Below are 24,379 nucleotides of genomic sequence, written 5' to 3' on the forward strand. Positions count from 1 at the left end.
TTCTTGAACATGGGTAGTTCAGAGGGTTTTCACTTTATGCACCTACTGGGCTTTGTCCTTTAAGAGATGTACAATGGATTTGGAGGTTCCGCTTTCTAAAATTAAATGACCTGACAGTAGGAGCATCAAACCCATACCACATTGAACATCAGTATTTTCCCTTATGAAGCACGCAGCCATCGTTTCATTCTCTGATAAGCTACCCTTTGACCCAGCATGAGTCAGGTCCAAAGGTCCATCGCTCTTCACTGCCAGCATGTTTTGTTTTTAATTGCTACTGCGTAGAAGCACTGTAATTATTTCACAATATTGCTAAAACATCAGCTGTAAAGATTGCCGTACATATTCTCATATTTTAGTATTAATGTGAGTGTTCTGAACTTTCTACTTATTGTGAAGACAAGGCATCATTCCATTCTGCATGTGCAGACAGTTGTTTTATTTAATACCATAATATTAATTCTGCGTGGGTGGTTGGCGCATGCTCTAGTGTGGTTTGCTCCTTCTTTCGTATCTAACGTCCTATCATCCTTATCTCCCCTCCTTCTTTTTTGTGTTTGTTGCTCTCTTGTAACACTTCTAATCTTCAGCACTTTTACTACCTATTGTATTGCAAGTGCCATAAAACTCTTACCAAAACAAAAGTAAACAATTAATTCTGAATAAGAGAAAAAAGAGACACTGTCTTTTTTGTTCTTTGTTCTAGGTCTCTGGAAATCTGCCAGGAATTGGATATCAAGTCTGCCTGTGCACATCACATGAAGATTTTGGAGCCAATTCACATAACCGAGGAAGACCAAGCCTAGTGAGTTATACATTTTAAATTATCAGAGTATCTTTTTCGAGTTTGTCAAGTTATTTATTTGAGAATTTTAATATCAATGTGTTATATAATTATTCTTATCCATTTTTTTATGTTGTATTAGCTATGTAGACATTGGTATTGGTAAGCTGAAGTCTTTCTTGATCAGAAGGGATATATACTCAACCTCAACAGCTGGGTATGTGATGACGATGAAGCCTTCATTAATTTCTGTTTACAGAATCAATTCCTCAATCTTTTTTGCTCAGCTGTAAACATTCTTGCTGCAAAGTGCTTTGAATTCTTTTGGATAAAGTTGATGAGGTATTCTCCTTCTTTATTTTCTTTATATTTTCGCCTTGGATCATATCTTTCATGAGGGAATGTTACTATTTTTCTTTTGCACATGTCTTGGGAAAGTCGTCTCATTGTTGAGGATGAGCTTTATGCTTTATATGAACGGTTCTGCTCAGAACTACTTCTCAGTTGAAGTTATTTGCTGTAGATTTTTCTTTCTTCCATTTTCTAACTCAGTCCAGACTGGTGTCTATTGTGTAGGGGTTAGGCACTTTGCTATTGCACACAGGAGACCTGAGTTTGATTCCAGTGTGGAGAGACAATTTTTATAGAGTATCTCACCCTTTCTGCTTGGATGTTGTATCCCTCTCATCCGGGGTGGGCTAAGAAGCCTACCTCCTAAATTATCTAAATTGCGTCAATGGGGTTTTAAAAACACCTACATAAAATAAATTCAGTTCAGCATATGCAATGAATTTATATTGTTACGTTGTTTATCAGTTTATTCATATTTTGATACACATTATGGGTATAAATCTTGATCTATTTTCCATGTGCTCTGTACAGCTCTCGGGATGAGATTGCTCAGTGGAAAGAGAAGCAGACACAGGTTGCCCAAGAGGAGCTGAGAGTGAAAGAAACACTGGCTCGGATGACATCTGGCTCTCCGAGCAGGCCAAAGGCACCCACTGGCAAGTCAGCGCCCCTTCCCTCTGAAGTAGCCAAGGTAGGACTGTGTTTGACTCTAGTCTTCTGTTGAAAAAAGAGTGCTGGTATTATGACACTGGATGCTTTCTTCTACTTCTGAGTTAACCCTTGAAGCGCACACTGTTTTACTGGAAGTAACCAGCCCCAAATGCCCTGCCACCGTGGTTGATCGATTTTAAACATAGGGGTTTTGGCGGGGTATGAGCTGAGATTTATATGTGCTACTGAAAAATGAACATTTAGAGCTCAACAGGTGATAAAAAGACATAAAACTATGTCTTTTCTCTAAGCTGATAGAATGAGTCATCCAAAAAATAATAAGCAATCAAACAAATACTTATAAAGTGCAAAACGCGATGAAGTCAACAATTAGTACATTAGCACAGCGGACCAAGTGATAACACATAGCATGTAGTCATTCGGCTGGACCGTGTCACTGGCGTCGGTGGCTTAGAGGTAAAGCTCTCAGACTCGCAACCGTTAGGTCGTGGGTTCGAATCCCGTCAGGGGCCTGAAGTTGTGTCCTTGGGAAAGGCACTTTGCACAAATTTTCCTCACTTCACCCAGGTGGAAATGGGTACCCGGCTATAGACAGTGAACGATCTTGTCAGTTTGATAGTGTTTGAGCGCGTGAAATCCGCAGTTTGCACTGTATGCTTCCGCGGAAGCCGAGTATGTTTCTGAGTGTTGTCAGAGGGTCTGCTGGGGTAATAATAGTTGTAAAGCGCATAGAGCATGCTCTTGAGCATGGATATGCGCTATATAAATGCAATTATTATTATTATTATTTTATTGACTGATAGCTGGGCCAAGGGATTGGCTGCAAATTCAAAATAACCCGCAAAGTCATTGGTCACTATTTATAAGTATAATTAAAAGTAAACTCAGTTAAGAGGTAAATTTACTTATAGTTTGGTTTGCTCTGTTCTGGCATTTGCAAATCATGAACAATGCTGTAGTTTAAGCAAACGTCTCCCCTGACTAGCTGAAGGGTCTCAAGTTCTTTTAATGTCATTTAGTAAAATGTATAATTATTGGTTGAAGTGGCCACTCTCTGAAAAAGCCCAAGCCTTACTCTTTACCTATGAAGCCTTACTCTTTACCTATGAAGCCTTACTCTTTACCTATGAAGCCTTACTCTTTACCTATGAAGCCTTACTCTTTACCTATGAAGCCTTACTCTTTACCTATGAAGCCTTACTCTTTACCTATGAAGCCTTACTCTTTACCTATGATCACTCTGTTGCTTTTCCTGAAATGTGGAGACAGTTTGTGCCCTTGTCTGTAATTCTTCAATTCATTGTTTTCTATCATGTTTGTGAATGTTTATTCACTCTTTTATTGTGAGTTGGCGGTTAAAGTACACCTCTGGTACATTGGTCTTTTCCCCCACTCTCTTCTCATATGATCTCTCTGCATTGTTCCTATTTGTGAAAGTGCTTATCTAAACTCTAATGTTTTGTTTTAGAATGAAGGTGATGTGAAAATTCACCTTGGGAAAGTGCTGGGCAGTGTGTCCCTAAGAGATGTCTGGACAGATACAGCCGAAGTCCTAATCAGACAGGTAAACATAAAAGCTTTGTTTTGGTTCCCTCTGATTCCTTTGAAATTATATTATTATCTGTATGTAAGTAAAAGTTGAAGTTTAATAATATCATTATGTTGATTACGACAATTGAAGATATAATTATATCACCACATACTTTGCTGAGACTGAACTAATTCCACAATTTCCCTTGACCCCGCTATCTATATGATTATTCTTATTGAAAAAAAAAAATTGCATATTTTAAAAATGCAAACAATTCTATCGATAGGTATGTGTCTTACTGGAAATAGCCTTTCTAACCTTGCTGGAAATTCTCCGGAAAACCTTAATTCTTTCATGCTTTTTTTGCTTTAAAGGGACACTATCAAAGGGCAAGGGAGTACCTGAATGAGGCCAACATTGCAGCGGAGGTAAGCTGATACAAGTACTCTTTTTGAGTGAGCTTATGTGAGAGTAAGAAAGACTTATTACTTGCTCATTGTATATTTTAAAAATAATGATTAATATTCTTGTGGCACATCCCACTTGTTTTGTTGTTTAATAGCTTAATTCTGATTAGCAAAATGCACCTGTGTGCTTATGTTCTTCACATTAAAAAAATTTTTCAGCCATTTACTAATGTAAATAACCTCAAGACTTGATGATCAATATTTTTTTACCTCTTAGACTTTGTTCACGTAATGGTTATGAACTGATTCTTTTGTTTACCAAGATTTAAGGCTCCATAAATGGCCAGTACTTGGATTATGAAGAACTTTGCTATAAACAGAACTCAAATGGGGAAAATTTACATACTATTTCCTCATAAATATATATTATATATTCACTCTTTTTCAGGATACTTTGCCACTTTTATTTATATATTGTATAGTATGTACTGAAATACAAAGAGTAATGAATTCCTAATCTTGATTTTGAGTTTAATGTTCTTATACAAATTATAAAATTGGAATACTTTTTGTTCCCAGGCTTTTGCTGACATAAATTTGAAGGCCAGGATCAGACACCTCCTGGCATCTCTTGCTTTCTTTGAAGCCCAGTATGGTCAAACCATCAATTTGTGTGAGACTGCTCAGGTATGTCTTTTTCTTATAAATCTTTCAATATTTTTGGAAACAATGGTATATCATAGTACTTTTTTTTCATATATATGACTGTTGAGTGAGTTCTTAAAAATTAACAACTCCAGAAATAGTACAGAAGCCCTAACTGCATTATAGAATGATGCGATGTATTTCTTTGCTTTTTATTTGAGATTTATAATTATTTTTGGCCTTGAAGCCATGTAGTAAAAATAAAAAACCTAACAACTATTAATGCAAGTTATCGTCACGTATTGGAGTTTTTATTTTTATATTGTTATTTCAGGCTGTGAAAGAAGGAGAGGAGAGGTTTTGGTATGACAGTATTGTGCTTCTGGCAGAGGCCACGGTCAAAGAAGTTTATGACATCAACACAGTGCGTAAGGTAAGGATTGAGAACGTTTTTACTTTTGGAAGATAATAATTCCAATGCTGTTTTTGCATGTGAAAAAAAAAATTGAGTAACAAGTTACGTTCAGTATGCCAACTATTGGTCATGTGACGCTAGGAGAAGTGTCGGAAAATCAGAATCATGATCATGACCAGTTCGCAAAAGTTTGAAATTATTATGTCCTTGAAACACAGAGGTGCAAATAGTTCAACAGACAAATATATACCTGTAGAATTGGAAGATAACTGTTGATGATATTTTTGTATGTGTTCCAGGCCAAGAAAATTCTTGTGCATGCCATCAATGAGTTCAGCAAAGTTGGAGATGAAAATCCAAATAGGAAGAATATGTCCCGATACTACTGCTCAAAACTGGAAGCTCTGTAAGTCTTACTAAGTTTTATCTTTTCACCTCTGTTTCTTAGAGCCTTTATAGTTTACTGTAACTATGGAGACAACATATCTTTATGTTCATTATTATTTTTGATACAGCTGCTGCATTGCCCTTGGTTATCTTTGTCGTAATGAATGGTTATCATTATTATGTTTACAAAATGATAGCGCTCCTCGAAGGTAATTCACCTCTTTAGAAAAAAATTCCCCCCCCCCCCCAGCCAACCTTCTTTAAAAAAAAAGAATGAATGAAAAACAAATACTGCATTGAGCCTGAATCTATTTCTCTTAGAGCAGTAGGCCTAAAGAATGTTGAAAGTTTTGCCTGAAACATCTTGTGTATGGAATTAAACATTAACCCTATCCGTATGCCCTGGGGTCATTTTGTACCTCCGGGGTTGTATTCTTCACATTTTAGAATCCTTCTAATATGAAGATCTCTTTGAAACTTTCAGTATTTCTAAAAAGTCATTTTGATAGACTGCTATACAAAGCGTACAGATCGAATTAACGAGTAAATTCCCTCTTTGGAAAGTGGTGGCAGAGTTCCCAACGTCGTATGGATATGACAGTACAACACAACGTACGGATAGGGTTAATGAATATGTTGGAGAAAGTTTGTCAAATAAAAGATGCCAATTATTAATTCCTTTACAGAGCAGTTCAGATGTACACTTTAGTATTTTGGAGAGATATTTTCATGCGTGTTGCTATGTTCCTTGTTTTCTATTTCTGTACCAGCCTGGGCTTTGATTGGCGTGATGTTTAAATGCAAAAGTATCAAAATAAAGTTCATCACTGACTGGCTGTGATGGTATGTAATTTCCTGCTTTGTTGGCATATCGTATAGAATTTTAACTCTTCGTGTGCTGAAGCGTCTAAGAGTGAACTATTTGATTTGTTTCAGCCTCTTGCACATTCATATGGAGAGTATTCTGCACAGCCGCAAGGACTTGAACAATCCTCAACTGCTTAAGGCTGTGCTTGAAGGTTGTGATGTAAGTGAACTGTTTATATTTTGAACATTATAGAGACAGACAAACAGGCATTGAGATATTCAGATTTTCATAAATTCAGACTGTCAGACAGACAAACAGACAGGCAGGCAGGCAGACAGGCAGGCAGGCAGGCAGGCAGGTAGACAGGCAGGTAGACAAGCAGGTATACAGGGAGAAAGAGAGAGACTTTTCAGGTACAGGGTTCAATACAATTATCCATTTCTTTCTAAATATGTGTAGACTGGTTAAGAAATGACTTTGGTATTGAAGTTGGTTGAGGGCAATTCCATGAAAATGTCAACCCGATGGTGAAAATTGAAATATTACAAAATACCGACAAATGGGTGATGGGATTGGAAGAATGCCATTTGTTCATCAGAATCAACAAAGATGTTCTGATTTTAGAGTGGTTTTGAGTGATTTTCCACCTTGTTTCCTGGTGTATATTGAGTTTTGTGTTGTCTCTTTGGAAAAACATATTTGAACATTTGACTCTCCTATGAATATAAAAAGGTGGAGTTTTTATCATGTAAAATGTACGCTCAGATTTCTGTGTGTCTGCTTGCAAATGAAACTAGCTCCCCGCCCACCCCCCCCCCCCACCCCCATCCCGTCCTTCAAAATAGATAATTCTTTTATTTTGATTATAGAAAAAGAGTAAGACTTTTTCTGGGCATACATTTCCATTCCCTTGTTCATTTCTTTGATTTTATTGTTTCAAAATAGTTGAAGGTTCTGTAAATAGCTTGTCAACAAGGGGTATTCATTGTTCTGTAGGACATGTCAGCTGACCAGGAAAACTGTTAAATATTCAGTTTTAGGGGTTAAAAATTCAATTTTTCTGGATGGTTATGCTTCATTCGGCTGCTGTACTGTACAGGGACATTTAAATAATATACTCATATTAGCATATTATGTCTTTTGTGTATTTCTTTTTCTTTTTCTTTTTGTTTTCTCTGTCTTTGTCTGTCTGTCTGTCTGTCTGCCTGTCTGTCTGTCTGTCTCTCTATCTGTCTGTCCCCCCCCTCCTCCCCCCTCCCCCTCTCTCTCTCTCTCTCTCTTTCTCTCTCTCTCTCTCTCTCTCTCTCTCTCTCTCTCTCTCTCTCTCTCTCTCTCTCTCTCTCTCCCTCACTCTCTTCTCTCTCTCAGTCTGTCTGACTGTCCTCCCACCTGTCTCTCTCTCCTTCTTTATCTGTTCATCTGTCTCTGACCACTGTGGCTTTGTTTGAAATGACACACACAGCTTAATATTCTTTTGTCTTATTTGTTTTTATACCCTATCTTTTCTCTCCTTACAGCGGTATGAATCCATAGCGGAGCAGATGGTGTCCCTGCGATGTTGGCGAGAGGCTGTGCCAGTGGTGATGGAACATGCAAGGCTGCTTAAACTTCTGGCTCATGAATCGCCTGATAAGGATCTCCGAAGAGTTTATTTTATTCGGGTATGCACTCGGTTAAGCGATTTTAGCAGTTTAGTAGGCTTGGTAGAGTCCCTTATTGGAGACAGAGATGAGCTTTACGTCTTTAGTTTGATTGGCAAAATATGTTGTTACTGACATTGCTGCAGAGAGTCTTTCATATATTCATCCAGAAATAAACAAATACAATTCTCTGGACCCATATGCACCTAAGCAGATGTTAATGTCTATTAATTGATTGAAAAATTGAACAAGATGACATAAAAACTGACATTCTTAGAGAGTTTAAACCAAACAAAATGAAATCATGGATACAAATACTATGGTATTTGAATACGGTAAGCAGTGACGTTCACTGACTACTAATTTCCTTTCAAGAACTTAAGCTGAAAGAAGGGAAATAGTTTTCTGTTCTTTGGAAAACAAAATTCTTGTGCTTGTGATCAGAAGTATATTGGTTGTACAGGAGTTATGTTTTAAGCTTTACGATTTTTACTGCATGCACAACATTAATCAACATTTTCTTCTTTGTCTCCCAGTGTCAGAGTGTCATAAAGCAAGCTGTCAATCTTGCAGAGAGAGTTTACACTGATGTCCACACTCTGTTCCCATTGTGGCAGGTAAACATTGATTTGTGAACGCAGTAGTAGATTCACAGATTATGCATCTGTATGTCTCTCTCTCTCTCTCTCTGTCTCTCTCTCTCTCTCTCTCTCTCTCTCTCTCTCTCTCTCTCTCTCTCTCTCATGTATATTTATAAAACTTTTGCATGTATGTATGTTATTTATATGTAAGTTCTATGGTATTACAGCACACTGACAGGCTTCTTTGATGCAGAATTAAAAGTTACTATTAGTATAATTTGCAGATGTGTTCTGGAGTTATTGTTGGTGTAATACCACATGTATTATTATTGGGGCAACACTTACAGCAGACTTGTGAGAAGGAAGATTTTATTTACTCGTTTATTTTGCCACTTTCATATGCTGGGAAATATGCCTTTGCCTCTAATATTGCAGATGAAACCGCTGAGCACACCAGTACAAAGAGAACTGGCCAGTGTGAAAATTGAGATGGCAGACCTTCTGACTGATATCTTGGTGGCAAGAGATAAAGAACTACGCCAAGTTCAACTGCAAGAGGAGAGAAAACAATCTATTGTCCGCCTTGTGGAAGATTTCATTCGAGAGACACCTGTCTATGAAGGAACTGAAAAACAATGGATTGAAATTGGAAGGTTAGAAACATTTTAGACCTTGAATTGCAATATAGTGTCAGAGATTTAGTTTGTACATCATGATCCCTTTGAACTATTATATTCAAAGCCTCATCTTATACAGACACAACTGTCTCGGCAGTCAGGAAATGAATATGAGTAAAAAGGTACTAAAAGTGAACAAGGTTTTTTAAATGTTAATCAATATACATGATAAGATAATTGCTGATTGAATATTATGAGTGAGGTTAGTGACATGAACCTGTGAGATGGTTTTGCTTAAGATAACAAAAAATTGTCTCAAGGATCCAAAGTGTGGATAAAGTGAAGCCCTCTTGCAGCCTCAACTGTTTACTTAAGATTGTTGCAGTTGATTGTCTACTTTTTTTTCTAAGACCATGCAAACTTTCAATTTGGATCTTGCTCCACAGGATCGCTGGAGATGAAGCTGTCTCTCATTTGCTCAGTGCACACAGTTTGGGAGCGAATATTCCACGTCTCAAGGCGAAGGTAAGTGTGAAGTGTTACAGCTGGCTCCTTTCTTCTTATTTTGTTTCTTGTTAACTCTGTTGAATGTTCTGAGAAGAGAACCAGACTCTATTGTGAAGACTGCCCTCCACTGGACACCCGAAGAATGCCGCAAAAGGGGCAGACCCAAAGTAACCTGGAGATGCACAGTAGAGTCTGAAATGAAGTCCTAGAATCATTTGTGGGGAACGCTGACCAAAATGGCCCAAAACAGACAGAGCTGGAGATCCTTTGTTGCAGCCCTAAATGCCAGATGGCGTAATGGGTAGTAAGTAAGTAAGTAAGTAACTCTGTGGAAACATTTTCTTAATTCTGTAAACAATACTGTGTGTTGCACAGTACTTGATCCTTAAAAAAAAATTTTGATGTGTAAAGTACTGAATGTGGGTGGTTGGCGGGTGCTCTGGTGTGGTTTGCTCCTTCTTTCCTATCAAACATCTATCGTCCTTATTTCCCCCTCCTTCTTTTTTATGTTTGTTACTCTCTTGTAACACCTCTAATCTTCTGGCGCTCATATGACCTTATGCAGTTGCGAGCACCGTAAAATCTCTAATAAAAAGTACTGAATCAAAAACTACATTCACTTTTTAAAAAAAAGAAGAGAAAACAGCCCCAGAGGGCAGAGTGAAAGTGCTGATGTAAAGAGAAAGACCAGAGTGAGATTTATCTAGGGTGTTAGCATCTTTCTTCTAAGCTCGCAATAGACAAGGATGTTTTGGGACGAGAATCAGAACCGGAAGAGATGACCTGGATTTGATGAACTTAATTAATGTTTTTGTGTTATTTGTTGCTATTTGTAAACAATGTTTGGGGCTCTCGTGGCCTAGAGGTTAAGGTGTTGGCCTCTCATTCAAAGGTCCCAGGTTCGAATCCTGGCAGCGACCGAAAAATTTTCTTTTCTAAAATTGTCTCCTTTCACCTCCTTTCCTGCTCTCTAGCAATGTTCTGTTGTCTGCTTTCATTTCCACTTTCTGCCCCCACCCCCTCACCTCCTTTGCCCCCTCCTCTGGGCTCCTGACTCTTTCTGCAGCCTTTCTACTGCTACTCCTTGGCTCCTCTTTACTGCTGTCTTTCTGCCACACCCCTGATCTTCTGGTAGGAAAGATCTACCCCTAGCCTTCTCAGACAAGGGCGAAAAATCTCGGAGGGCCCGTGTGCAAGTTGCGCACGTTAAAGATCCCTTGGTGGTCTAAAATCGATTAGAGTAGGCTTCGGCCGCCACCCGGGCAAATTTCAAAATTTCCTACCAAATGAAAATATTAGATGTGTCCCGCGCGCTCATATGACCTTATGCAGTTGCGAGCGCCGTAAAACACTTTACAAAAACCAAAACAAAAAAACAATGTTTTTCTTGTGTGCAGAGTCTGGTGGGCATAGGCAGATTGCTTCGAGTTGTTGCAGATTTCCATGGACCTGACCCGACTGTGCAGTGGATGGTGCATGATGTGGTATGTAATTCTTTATCTGAGGAAGAGTTATTAATGTCAAAATTTATTTTAGTCGTTTATTGTGAAGGTGGTGTTACAAAGATAATTTCATTCACATTTATACATAACATCAAAGAACATAAATACACATATCATGTGCTGAAACATTTCCATTCCATAAACATTCCCACTTTCTTTGTTTCTAGCTCTGTCTCTCTCTGTGTCTCTCTGTGTCTCTTCCCCCCCCCTCTCTCTCTCTCTCTCTCTCTCTCTCTCTCTCTCTCTCTCTCTCTCTCTCTCTCACCCTTTCAATATTTCATTTGTAGCACTGTGTGTTCAGTTATCTCACTACACTTGGCATGAATTAATTTCTGTTCTGTATATTCTTGCTTTCATGGAAATAAGTTGTTTTATGTAATAGATACTCCACCAATTTGCATTTGAATAAATCTGGTTGCAGTGGAACAAATTTGGGGAGTGCATTATCTTGCAACAGCGGGGCGATGGAAAAGAAAGTCTGTCTGTGATGTGTATGCTCATTAATTAAGAAAAGCTTCAATTCCTGGTGACTACATTTAATTACAGCTCATAAATGTTTTTTGGTCAGATTGATATGAGAGAGAGAGAGAGAGAGAGAGAGAGAGAGAGAGAGAGAGAGAGAGAGAGAGAGAGAGAGAGATTTAATTTCGTATCATTCTTTTATTCTTTCATGCATCTTTCCAGGAGGTACTGAGGATGCAGCTGGCAGCTGAAGAGGCAGAGGCGGAAGCAGCAGCAGCTGAAGCAGCCGCACTGGAGGCTGCCAACAAGGAGGAGAACCCAGAAGAGGATGCTGCTAATGCAGATGAAACTGACAAGAAAGAAGAGGAAAATGCTGCAGAGGAAGAGGAGGCACGTGAAGAAGAAAAGGTGGAGGAAGTTGACGAAAAGGTCTTGAGGCAGCAGGCAAAATACGCACAGCAGATGACTAAAAAGAAGGTAAGCCACGTTTTTTAAATGGATCATGTGAAGATTTGATTGTAGCTTTTGATTATTAACTTGCAGTTGAGTAAACTTTAAGTTTCATTTTAGTAAAGTTATTTCTTCTTAGATATAGACTTACATTCATGCACACTGATGCTCTCTTACTCACCCGAGTTCACCTACTCATTTACACATTTGCACGTGAACATGCTCAAGTCAAGCATTCATACAATAAAAGCAAACATATGCTATTTTTTATATATGTACACACCCACTCACACACACTCACACTCACACACACATACACACACAAACACACACTACATACACACATATAAACATTCCCCCTCTCTCCCGCCATATATTCCCACTTACACAAGCACACACTCGCTTGTCTTGCCCACTCTCTAAAATGCAGGTAAAGACATTGGGGTTTCTGATTGTAGTGTTGGAGTTAGATTACATCACCAATGTTGATCTTAAAATATTTAATCTTTTACGTCCAGTTACTTTGTCTAAAGTTTAGAACGTGGAGAAAAAGAAGACATTGTTTTTGCACCATATGGCATCATCACTCAGTATTGAGTAGGAAAATCCCACTCTCTCACAGAAGTGCTTTGAAACTACTAGGAGCTGTGCAGGATTCAAGTTTTAAAAAAATCTTCAGAGTGTACACATCTCAACATCTGGAACCTTTCCTTTTGCGATCAGACACAGGGCTCGTGAAGTTTGACTGATTTTGGGAGCACAACATTCCATACTACTGAAACATATTCATCAAAATCTTTTTAGGCTCTGATTAATCTTTTTATACTGTATTCTCAGGACCAGTTGGAGATGTCAAAGTATTTCTACATGTGTGCCAGTGAATGCCTTGCCCAGGCTCTCAATTGCTGTCTTCAGCAACAGTATATTGTAAGTAGTTACCCATCACTTGCTAATATATTTTTTTAGTTTGAAGTATCAGGCTGAAAAACTTCTTTTGAGAAATGCTTCCAATAAGAAATTGCATTTATGTCATGTATTGCTTTTTTCTTCTTTTTTTTTCCCCCTGCTGTCTTTCAAACAGTTACAACATTTAAGGGTCCCTTTTTTCATTCTTTTACCACTTACTACGAATCAGAACAATACATTCTTGCTCCATATTTAACCAGTTTTGAGTGTTTTGATCAAAGTCACTGTTCAAACTACTCAATGGTGGTGTGTTGACCAAAATTTGGGTGGGGCTTAGGTTGTTTCTACTTCTGTACTAACAAATAACAAGCAATAAGAACAAAACAGTGATGATTTTTCTATACTCACTGCGAGCCACTGCATTTTGAGAACCATTCAAGAAGAGTTACCTTTGTCTTCCCTCTCTTTGTTCTGACTTAAATTCCTCTGGATGATGGGGAAGAAGCCGTTTAACCTCCAAATTTCTGGTATTAATTTTCTTCTGATGAAAATGTTGCCTCAAAAATGGTTTGATGTGATTAGTAACGGTTAAATCTCAGTGGCACAAACTCAAATATGCACACACAGCACTTCAAACATATTGCGTGTATGAGCTGTATTTGGCAGTGTAGTCGAGGAAAGCAGACAGCACCTAACAAAGGTCCATTGGGCGCATAGGTAACGGTGTCACTGGGGGAAAGTTTCTCATAAACTTTCACCCCTTTGTCAGGGCTAGGAGAGCGTTAGTCCTCTATGAATTTTTTTTTTCAAGTCTTCTACCTTTTTACAAGAGGGGTTTCATTAAGGAAAGGCTGTGGAAATGGGCTCGTGTGCTTATTTTCAATAATGCTTTCACATACTTTCAACAATAATGCTTCAACAAATAAGTTATCAGCCTTTCTGAAATAAACACATTACTTTCTTAGCAAATACAAGAAATTACAATCCTATCTGTCATCTCTGTTGTCTTAGGAGACAGTTATTGTTTTACTGTAAAATTTGTGGTTTTTCAGGATTTGGCTGCTAAAGCATCCCTTGAGATGTTTGTTCTCACAGGCCAGTATGACCCAGCTGCTTCCTCCATGATGCTGTCACTGCACCAGGTTTGTGAACCTTACACATTTTTTGGCAGTGCTGCATATTTTATTTTCTGAATTATTTATTTGTAGTAGTGTTTTTGTCAGGCGCTGATTGTTGGTCAATGGAAATGCAAATATGTGAAGCGTGCTTACAAAATGAGTAACTTCTCGAATTCGAGCCCTATGGAAATAGATACACCATGATTATAGGTGAAGTTTTTACAATTTAAAAATATGGAATAATAAAAGGCATGTTATACTTAGAGAATATGGCTTCAGTAGAAAATCTACAAGTTGACCCTAGTGCTGATTTTTTGCCAATATCTGCATTTGTGGATTGCGAGAGTAATAATGTGAAGGCTTCTTTTTACTACTGTTTTAAGAAATTCTAGTTGTCCTTTTAGATAGCCTCGCGAACACCAACATGACATAGTACAGTTTGAGATAACTGTTTGTGTGTTCTAGAGCTGCTGGCAGAAAACTTTGTTCATCATTGTAGATGACCTCACAAACAAGTCTATTCATTGTGTGACAATGTTTAAGGAACTGTTTGTGTTTTCCAGAGCTGCGAGGCTGCACTGATGATGAAGGGAGTGCTGGTGAAGTCCCAGCCTGACCCCATGACTTCCAAGCTTGCTGCCCTCCTCCACCAGAGAGCTCACATGCTGCACAGTGATGTTACCACCAACCTCAGTGGCAGCGGTGTGTTCAAGGACACCATCACCGCTCTCCACACTGACTGGCAGGTCTCTGACAAATTTATCAATCAAAGGAAGGCAAAATACTCTGTTGTTTCTTGTTGTAACAAATGAAATGACTCAATACTCAAAGTGTTTTTTTTTATTTGTCTGGACAAATTTCTGTAACATCCTTACAACTATAAATCTAGGGGGGATGGGAGGTTTGGAAGAATATTCCATAATTCTAAGTTATTGGGTTGCTGTTTTTTTATAGCTACTATTTCAGTGCTGACTTTCGTTGTTTCAATCTAAGTCATTGTGACCTGTTTTCCATTTCATTTGATTAGTTGATGGCACTTGCTTTTTGTCAATCATTTTGTTTCAGTTTTTTTCCTTCGTTCTTGTCTCTGTTCATATTTTGACCTTTTCTCGCGGTGTCTTCCGAAATTTGTGGCTCTCCTCTGTCTGTTGGTGTCTGACTTATTGGAGGTTTCCTATTGGCAGGTCTATTTTCCTCACGTTGAATCACCTATTTCTAAATATTCATGCACACATATGCACTATCACTGTCAATAATATTTGACAAACCTTTCTGTTTTTTTTGTGTTTTTATGCAAATTGACGTTGGCATACTTATAATACTTAATCAGTTATTTTTGTCTTTCAATATGATTAAGCATTTTCTATTGGATGACATTGAGTCTTGCATTTGAATGCTCTGTACTGGATACTGTGAAGGTGGCATAAAGTCTGACCCAGTTTTTCTATTTTTCAATGTTTCAGGCTTGGAAGCGACTTGGAATATCACCCAATCATTTGGACCTGCTCAAAGAGTTCCCAAGCAACTACAATTTCATTGTTTTGCAGCATTCGCCGGACAAGTAAGTAATTTCTCATTTACTTTAGTTTTTCAACATTTTTTATCTGTGAATATACTTTCTATTTGAAAATATAATTTTCTTCTTAACCACTGTGACAATAATATACATTTTTTTTTACTTTTCTCTACAGAAAAATGTTCCATTTTTTATTTTTCTCTATTATAATGACTGCTTTGTACTTCTTTCCCAGATCATTTAGTAGTTTTTACTTGTGCCCTATGATGTGTTACTATTTGCTGCTTCTACATTGGGATAAGTTACCATTTACTACTTTACCACCCAAGAATTGCAAAGTTCTATCTGCCCAGTACCTAGTTTTGAGAGAGTTGAAGTAAAAAAATTTAGTTTCACATGTCAAGCTTTTTCTAACGCAATTCTTTGAATATCTTGATAGCTACTCCGAATAATCTTAGGATTTTGATAGAGCAAATAGATCATTTGGTCTTCGACCTCATAGTCTTATATTGTAACTCAAAAACAGCCAAAGATGTCAGATAGCATTTTGTAATTCTAGCTCCTCCTCAGAACGTCAAGTTGCTAACTGACTTGACTTCCGAGATAAGTTCAAGCCTTAGTCGCATTACCTGTGGGTGTTAGACCAGGTCAACAGATTCTCACCCACATTATTATGTTATGCACAATTAAAATGACATCAGTCTCTTTGGAGTCAGAAATTCAATGAAACAACAACGAAAGTATCACAAGGAAAGGAAAGTGTATTTCACGACAGTCTAACGTTTATTGTGGAGAAGTAATTAAAGACAGTCTGATTAAAAAAAGGAAATTTTTTTTTGTCCAGCATTGGTTTGTTATCGCATATATATATATATATATATATATAAAAAAGTAAAATAAATAAAAAGGTAAAGATTTTTTGTGCAATCTTGCATGCGAATAGAGTAAATTAATTTGTAAAAGGGAATATGAAGAGTAACATGAAATGTGTTATTGCAATTAATTTTTAAAAAATCAGTAATGCACAGCCACACAGTAGTGATATTACAAAAGTATCCCAAAAGCACTTAAGAAAAGAGAAGCCAGTTTCAAATAGCAGGTTATAGCAGAGATACTGAGCTTTTGCTAGGTGTTTAGCACTCTTAAGTTTATGGGATGGATAAAGGGGGCGATATGATGTAAATTTGGTTAATTTTTGTAACTGTACACCTTTCATGCAAAGCAGCCAATTTTTGGGTTCATTCAAGAGAGTTGTTGTGATGCACTGTGATTTATCGCCCTCCTGCAACGGTCAGAGAGGTCAGATGGGTTACGATAAAGTGCACCTCTTGGAAAGGGAAACAACTGCACTGCTGTTCAGTACTTTGAAAATTTACCATTTTGTACCTAACCACTGAGACAATTGTAGTTTTCCACTTCTAAAAAAGTACATAACACTGATTTCTACCCCCAGGACATATCTGTATGGAGCTGTCCTGGACAAACCCAAAGGAGCAGGCCCCACTGGTGCAGCTGCTGGGAAAGCAAAAGGACAGGACAAGGCCAGTGAGTAGAAGACATTTAATACTTCATGCATGTGGTTTAATGTTCTATGAGAGTGATCTGCTCAAGGACGCTTTGTTAGCTCTGGTGGGTTCTTACTGGGCTACGATGGGGATGATCATGGGTTCGATTCTCAGTCTGCTTTTCTTGAACTTGAGTTGTTTGGGGAATTTGCCAGGCTCTTCACCTTCTTGGCTTTGATCTGTTGGAGAAAAAAATTTGAGGCTGGGTATCTAAAAGGAGGGTGTTGGACCATACTCCTCTGTACAATGCCAAGCTGCCCAGGCTGAGAAGATAAAATTGTGGCCTTTGTAATTGTTGCTATAAACTTGACAAAAAAACAAGTCTTTGTCCTTCTTAAGCCATGATATGCGGTGTACTTTTCTTTCAGTTGTATTGTCTTGTAAAATGTGGCCGTTGTTTCAGAATAAGAGAGAGAATGGGAGCCAAATGGATCGTAAAGGAATCGGGCTTTCTGATGAATTGTGTCATGTGAAAGTCATAATTTTACAAATTCAGCAATATAAGAGTGATGTTGACATATTCAACTATGAAATGTTGGAACTGCGGTAGAGTCGACTGTTACCACTTTGCTATTTTACTTTTCTTTTTTCCTTCCTGAACTCGAAATATTATGGTGGGATATGATCTTGATGAACTCACTGTTCATTATTATGAGACCAGATCTTCAAAATGAAAGGTGGAAGTACCAGTTATTAATAATTTATTGTAAACTGGGTTGAAAGAAATTGAAAGTTAATTGAAATTTGAAACATTTGTGTTGCCTTTCCAAGAAGGACAACTGAATTTAAGATAACACTTTGTTTGTGGTTTGGTACATATACTTTGGTGTGTTTTTTATGTGTAAAAGGCTATTGTTCTGATGTTCAAGTCTTTCTTTGGTATGGATTTCAGAGGGCAAAATTTCCCCAAATAAAATAAAGTCATCAGTTCTTGAATCAGAGGACGAGTCAGGTATTGGTCTTTGAATGAGCAATTCCTCTTGCGATTTGACACTCTGTTTATTTCCTTTTTACTTGTATTTTTTTTCTTTCTGTTTTGTTCTAGTTTTAGTTGTCAGCTGTGATTTACTGTTATCTGTATTGTAGGAAAGTTCTTTTATGAGCGTTGTATAGTGCAAGATGATTCTTCAGTACTGTTTGTACTCAAGATTACGTCCATTCCTAATTCATAAAGATAATACAATTTAACCATTGGCAGGTATAATTTTGCTTTTTAGTATGACTGAAACGAATCATGGAAATACTTTTTAGACTATTCATTTTTACTGTTACAGAACTTCTCCTCCTTTCTTTAAGCTTAACTTTAAGTTTTCACTCTTTATGCCTCTTTAGCATACGCTTCTGAGAGGTCAAGGGTTTGCCTTTGAAGTCACTTAAATTTTGTTTACAGAGCATTTGTTGTCTTTGTGGAAAAGCGAAATGTCATATGATGTTTTAATTTGTAATTATAACCCCTCTTCCTAAAAAAAATTGAGATTTTACTCGAGTTGCGATAGTTCTAAAATCCAGCTATTCAGACATGAGTTTTCTTTTGCTTTTCACTTTCAATAGTGGTTGTAGAGCATTGCTGCAGTTGAGTCCTACTTCTGTAAATTCCCTCTTTTGTTGATAGGGAATAATGAGGATAATATTGCTTTTTTAAGCGCATCTGAGCAAAGAAATGAATGGCAAACCATGATCACTGATGTCTGTTGCAGATCTGGCACTTGATAATGATTGTTCCTGTCTCTCTGTCTTTTTAAAAATACAATTATATGGCTGTTATTGTGTGCATGGGCTTCTCTTTGCTCAGACAAACAAACAAACAAACTCATTTTTTCCCGTAATGCAGATGTGAGCAGAGCACGGGTGTTTGGCAGCCAGACAGATTTCTCTCGGCTGAAGGAAATCTTGACGGAGCTCCAGGAGCATAAGACCCAGGTGCAGGCCATGCTGCTTAAAAGAGAGTACCAGCGCACACAGGCCGCCCAGAGGCAACGGATGCTGGAGGGTCTGGATGATGACCAGAAGGTCATTGTAAAGGTGAGCAGAGAAGGTGGAGCAGTTTTAATGAGGAAGCTACTGACAGTTCAAAACAGGTGACAGAGGTACTATGAATTGTCGTGTTCTTGTGATAAATGTATTTTCTTCTCAGAAAAATAGCTGAGAAATACGAGGATGTCACAGAAATAAAAAGAAAATCGCTATAAAATGAAAAATTTGCTCATGATTGAGAAATAGCTTACACTGTACGCTAGTTGAACCTCCTGTCATCACGATGGAGATTTTCAATGCATCTAGCATTTTTTTGTTTTTCTGGACACATGACTATCTCTAATTTGCTCATCATGCAGTATGCCCCTGTTTGGATAAACTGCACCAAAAGTAGACCTTTAACTTGCTTAAAACGTTCTCGCCGTGAACACTTTCAACTTCTATTTGAGTTTCTTTTGGATTATGGCATTAAAATGCCCCGTAACAACAACAGCAGAAAGATAATGTTAATTTCATCAGAAAAGAGTATCGAGATTATCAGTAAGCTACCCCACCAGCACCAGTAACGAACAAGAATAGAAATAGCACCTGTAAGATCTACAACTGCAGCAGCAGAAAGACTGCAGGAAAGTTGCTACTCCATAGTCTGATGTAATCTGATTTATTTTGCATTTACCACTTCCCAGAAAGAACATTGATAACTGCAAACACTTTTAATATTTAGCATATTTCTTCTTGTCAATGCTTCATCTCACACGTCACATCTGGCCCAGAATTCCCAGAGTTCTTGTGATGAATCATCATTGACCGTGGCTGAAATGATTGCAAGAGAAATTATCAATGAGCTTGTTCAACTGGTATGATTACTGGTCTGAATTTTTCCATTAGTTGGTTCCTTTCATGTTTTGTTGTTTTGTATGATTGCTTGTTTTTAATAAAGTTTCCTTTCTTATTACATGAAGCAACTAGTTCCATGACAGGACTTTGGGTGAAGAGAACATTTTATCGGGAAGAGGAGAAGGGTTTGAATCCCATTCTAATTTTATACATTGGTCAAGTTCATAACCTATTACTCCACAGCTGGCTGTTTGCATTTTGTTTAGAGTTTGATAATAGATCTATATATCTTTGATGGAATCGGAAATTTTTATTTAACACATGTAGAGGTTTTATTCCCTAAAACTCGAAAACAATGAAAAAGTGGGAAAGTTATTTCTTCTATTGTTTGCATTTTTTTTGTTTTTTGTTTTTAGTATTGTTTTGTTTTTAAATTTTGATAGCAAGTGGTAATCAAAGAAGTTTTTCTGTTATTGTTTTCAAACTGAGTTTCACCCTCCCCGCCCTCTCTTGAACACTGTTCATAGTTAGACTATGACAGACACTTACCGTGGAACACAGGACTTTTCTTTCTATTCTTCACTTTGTTTTATCTCGTCCAATCCCTTTTTGAGGGTATTAGAGTAAGAGGAGTAATCCTGGAATGTGATTGGCTACAATTTATTTGTGAGTTCCCCAACTTTTCTTTCTGTTGGTAAGTGAGTTCCTCAACCTTCTGGTGTTGTCTGCACCTACTTCTATTTGACACCTCTACTGAGATATCAGTCTTTTCTTCAAAGTGTAGTCTTTATTAGGCTGTATTGCTGTATACTATATCAGTGCACCACGTGGCAAATTTGAAACAGAATTCCAGCCCTGCAAATGCTTTAAAAATATTAATTTCTAACTCTTTGTATATTTTTTTTTAGGCAAGCAGTGAAACTGCTCTGCAAGAGGCTGAATTGGAAGAGGAATTTGAGAACATTGTAGGGGCGATGAATGACTACCTAAGGCCAGTCCTAGAACCGATCTGCCATTCTCTCAGGTATGCTAGATAACATTTTTACTCTGTTTTTGAGTCTAGATGAAACGAAAATTTCTACAGTTAATTCTTTTTTTTTACGACTTACATCTTTGAGATATGATTGGGCTACCCAAGGCGATAAGCCCATATTCTGCTGAATTGAGACTGCTTATGTTTGCTACACAACCGTCCTATTTCCTATGAACCCACTTGGTGGGCATATTTTGGATTACTTTTCAGAGATGCACTCTTGGAAGATCTAATTCTAAGGTATTATTTTTTTAAAAGTTTTGGTTCATGAAGTCAAACTTTATATAGTGACCAGCTTCATATCACAGCTTCCTGACTTTTTTGTTTTTGTGAAAGGCAAAACAGAAAGTCTTTGTAATATTTTCTTGTGGGTATCCGATTAACTGTAATATCAACTTTTTATATTATATAAATTCTCGTTGTAGTGTATGATTCAATTTTGTCATGCTAGCGGTCAGAGTGATGATGATTTGTATTTTGAAAGTGAATTTATCCTTCATTTTTTGCTGTATTTGAGAATAGGTTGATTTTGTAGTTTTGAATCACTAAAAATGCCATAAAGATTTTCTGCAGAAACCCCAATTAATGCTTAAGCAAAATGTTTATTCACGAGTATTCCTTTCTGTCTAAATAGACAAAATATGACCTAAAAAATAATCTTCATGTCAAACACTAATTTAGGAGTTGAATCTGAAGGCATTATCTAGAAGATAGTTTTATTTTTGCTCTATGATTAAACATTGATAGGAATTGTATTGAATGCACAGACTGAACAGATTGAAAATATTGGTTTATTTTAACTTTTGAGTGGTCTTGATGAGGTAACTCATGCAGAATTAGTCAAGTTTTGTTTTAACTGACATGCCCACTTTCTTTTTTCTCATGGACATCTTGAGAACTCAGGACGTTCGAATGAGTAACAATAAAAATGTGTTGGTGGCTTCTCCCTGTGATGAATGTGCTTTTCATAAGTCTCCAAATTTTATGTGGTCATTTCAAGTAACAAAGTTTGTGTTTTCAAAATCACAAACGTGAGAGCACCAAAAGAACTAAGCTGCTTGAAAAGAAAATTGCTTTTAAATCCAAAGTTATGCTTACAATAGGGGGTCACGTTATAATGGGTTGACTTCATCTTCTTCTGCTTTAAAAACTTACTTTGTTGATTGTTGTGAGAACATTTTACTGTTATTTGCAAATTTCTTTTGATCTTTATTTTGAAAAAAAAAATACTCAATGCTGTTGAAATAATACATTTCTTCGTGAATTTCTTCTTTGTTTGTGGTTATAATTGATGAAATTTGATTTGCATTACACAATTCTTCTTTTTCATCCCTCTTTTCTATGCTGCCTGACTGAATGGCGTCAATAGGCATGTCAATCCTTGTTTATGTCCCTGGTGCCTGCATTTTTCATCATTGTCTGGTTTTCTTTCATTTCGAATAAGAAAAATTTGACAGTCTGTGATGTAAATGAGCCATTGTACAAGCCACTGATACATTATGTCTGTGGAGACTGTAAAAATCTCATATTTGCTTTACTGCCTTTTAAATAATTCTGACCAGAAATGCTAAAAATTCTCTAAGCCCTTTCATTGTCATAATTGAATCTAGCAGTCTGTTGTTATGCTAGAATTGGAACTTTAATCTTTCTTTTGTTGTATCAAAGATAGATTTTCCACTACTAGTGTTTGGTGGATGAGACTTTTTCTTCTAAAACCAAGTCAGAACTGTGCCATTGTTCTTGTCTTTGTTTTGTCTGATCTTTATTTTTGCACTTAAATTATGTTTTTCAGAGCAGCTGGGGAAAGTGTTAAAATGTCTTTTTAAATTTGATATATATTTCACCAGTTCTTTTGAGTGCATGATACTCAAAATGCTTTGCCACATCACTACCCTATAATTACAAAGTTCTGTCTGCTCAATACTTAGTTTTGAAAAATTTGACATCAAAATTTTAAAGTTTTACATATCAATATTTTTCTAATGCGATTCTTTGAATATCTTGATAACAGTACCGAATGTTCTTACCATTTTGATGGAGCAGATAGAGCATTGGTTTCTGACCTCATGGTCTTACTCACTCAAAACGGTAAGAAATATTAGATAAAACTTTGTAAATCTGAGGTAGCGACATGCATTTGTTCACTTTTACTAGAGCAAGTATAGAAATGTTAATGGAGTACTGTGTCTCATTCTGCCTCCATCAGGTCTGGCAGTACTCCGTTGGGCAGCAATCCAAACATTGCCCAGGAGGCGGGAGGGAAAGACAAGGGGACCAAAGAGCACCAGCCACAAAATGAATGTGTTGTGTTGCTCGTGGACTCTGACCTGATGCATCTCCCCCTGGAGGCCAACACACATCTGGAGATCATAGAGGGAGTGAACTCTGTGTCCAGAGACTTTTCACTGGAGTTGTTGCACGCTAGAATGCATGATGAAAAACAAGGTTTGCATGTTCTAAAATGTTTTCAGAAGCACCAGGCACTGTTTCTTGTTTCTTAGTTGTATGCAAAAGTGGTTTGTCTTTATTTCTGAGAGATTTAGAAGTTCGAAAATTGTAACCACTTTCATGAAAATCATCTCGTTTTTTTTTGTGTGCATGTATTACTGTTATTATTTAACATATGGCCGTAGCAATTTTTAACTAATTTCAATGTGCGGAGAAGATCAGTAGATTTGTAAATAGCTCTTGCCTTAGTAGTGAACATGTGTGAGAGCGATATTGCTCAAAATGATATGTTGGTCTAGTTTCTAAATTTATTTAGCCTTTGGTCTTAGAAATACTAACTGGCTACAGTTAAGACAAAGTTATTTTTATTTTCCTTCCCTATTATTTGCTCCCACTACCAGGAAAGCAAAGTTCATAATCGAGATGATACTTAGATTTTTATTGGGGCAAAAAACCCAAAAAACCCAAATGAAGTCAGTATGTTGGGGAAGCAGGCCCTTTGAATCTGATGTTTTATTTCTTCAGCGGAGCCAGATCCTAAAGAAGCCAAGGGAGAGGGAAAGAAGAAAGCTCCCAAGGAACCTGTGAACTTTGTGTCCAGAATCCCAGGCGTGAGGGAGGCAAAGCAAAAGCAAGCTAAGATTGTAAGCATTGAGCTGATCATTATGTTTACAGTTGGAATGTTATTGAAAGTGAATGTGTGGCTTGGAAGTGAATGCTGAATGAGCATAATTTTATGGAGTTATTGATGTTATCTTAAAGTTTATTCATTTGTCTTGCTTTTGATGAGAGAGAGAGAGAGCGAGAGAGAGAGAGAGAGAGAGAGAGAGAGAGAGAGAGAGAGAGAGAGAGATAGAGTCATATTTATGATTTGTCAGGTTTAATATTTGGAACAGTGATGAACGTTTTTCGCTATTAACATAATGATGATTCACAAAAGCGTCTGAAGTATTTCATACAACAGAATGGTCGGATAGACTTAAGTGCCTCTCCTAAAATGCAGTATTGTTTTATTTTCTTTGAAGTTGGTATCAGATATTTTCACAAATGGAAAGCTCAAGAGACTTTCCTCTTCAGAATTAGTTTTTGAGCAACTCTATATAAAATGTAACATGGTGTCTAATGAGTTTGTGATAGGAAGTTATTTGTACCTCCATCATGAGGAAACAATGTTTGCTCTCTGTAGACACTGGAGATGTACCATGAATTTGTTTGTTGAAGAT

The 24,379-nt window shown here is 37.3% G+C and overlaps 1 protein-coding gene across 1 annotated transcript in view; it reads left to right on the forward strand.

Moving 5' to 3' along the window:
* The window catches only part of LOC101861436 (cilia- and flagella-associated protein 46), a 79,176-nt gene that overhangs the window by 49,194 nt on the left and 5,603 nt on the right, over window positions 1-24,379 (forward strand). Inside the window, exons 42-66 of the mRNA XM_035969346.1 lie at window positions 707-805; window positions 1,667-1,826; window positions 3,276-3,371; window positions 3,713-3,766; window positions 4,325-4,432; window positions 4,725-4,823; window positions 5,105-5,211; window positions 6,129-6,219; window positions 7,518-7,661; window positions 8,177-8,257; window positions 8,657-8,874; window positions 9,285-9,363; window positions 10,743-10,829; window positions 11,532-11,786; window positions 12,597-12,686; window positions 13,718-13,807; window positions 14,347-14,529; window positions 15,247-15,344; window positions 16,753-16,844; window positions 17,757-17,816; window positions 18,696-18,886; window positions 20,584-20,699; window positions 20,919-20,948; window positions 22,915-23,153; window positions 23,682-23,800. Coding sequence (XP_035825239.1) covers window positions 707-805; window positions 1,667-1,826; window positions 3,276-3,371; window positions 3,713-3,766; window positions 4,325-4,432; window positions 4,725-4,823; window positions 5,105-5,211; window positions 6,129-6,219; window positions 7,518-7,661; window positions 8,177-8,257; window positions 8,657-8,874; window positions 9,285-9,363; window positions 10,743-10,829; window positions 11,532-11,786; window positions 12,597-12,686; window positions 13,718-13,807; window positions 14,347-14,529; window positions 15,247-15,344; window positions 16,753-16,844; window positions 17,757-17,816; window positions 18,696-18,886; window positions 20,584-20,699; window positions 20,919-20,948; window positions 22,915-23,153; window positions 23,682-23,800 — 2,986 coding nt within the window. The remainder of the gene's footprint in view (window positions 1-706; window positions 806-1,666; window positions 1,827-3,275; window positions 3,372-3,712; window positions 3,767-4,324; window positions 4,433-4,724; window positions 4,824-5,104; window positions 5,212-6,128; window positions 6,220-7,517; window positions 7,662-8,176; window positions 8,258-8,656; window positions 8,875-9,284; window positions 9,364-10,742; window positions 10,830-11,531; window positions 11,787-12,596; window positions 12,687-13,717; window positions 13,808-14,346; window positions 14,530-15,246; window positions 15,345-16,752; window positions 16,845-17,756; window positions 17,817-18,695; window positions 18,887-20,583; window positions 20,700-20,918; window positions 20,949-22,914; window positions 23,154-23,681; window positions 23,801-24,379) is intronic.

This window comes from Aplysia californica, unplaced genomic scaffold, assembly GCF_000002075.1.
Source record: "Aplysia californica isolate F4 #8 unplaced genomic scaffold, AplCal3.0 scaffold00138, whole genome shotgun sequence".
NCBI classification, from domain to species: domain Eukaryota; kingdom Metazoa; phylum Mollusca; class Gastropoda; order Aplysiida; family Aplysiidae; genus Aplysia; species Aplysia californica.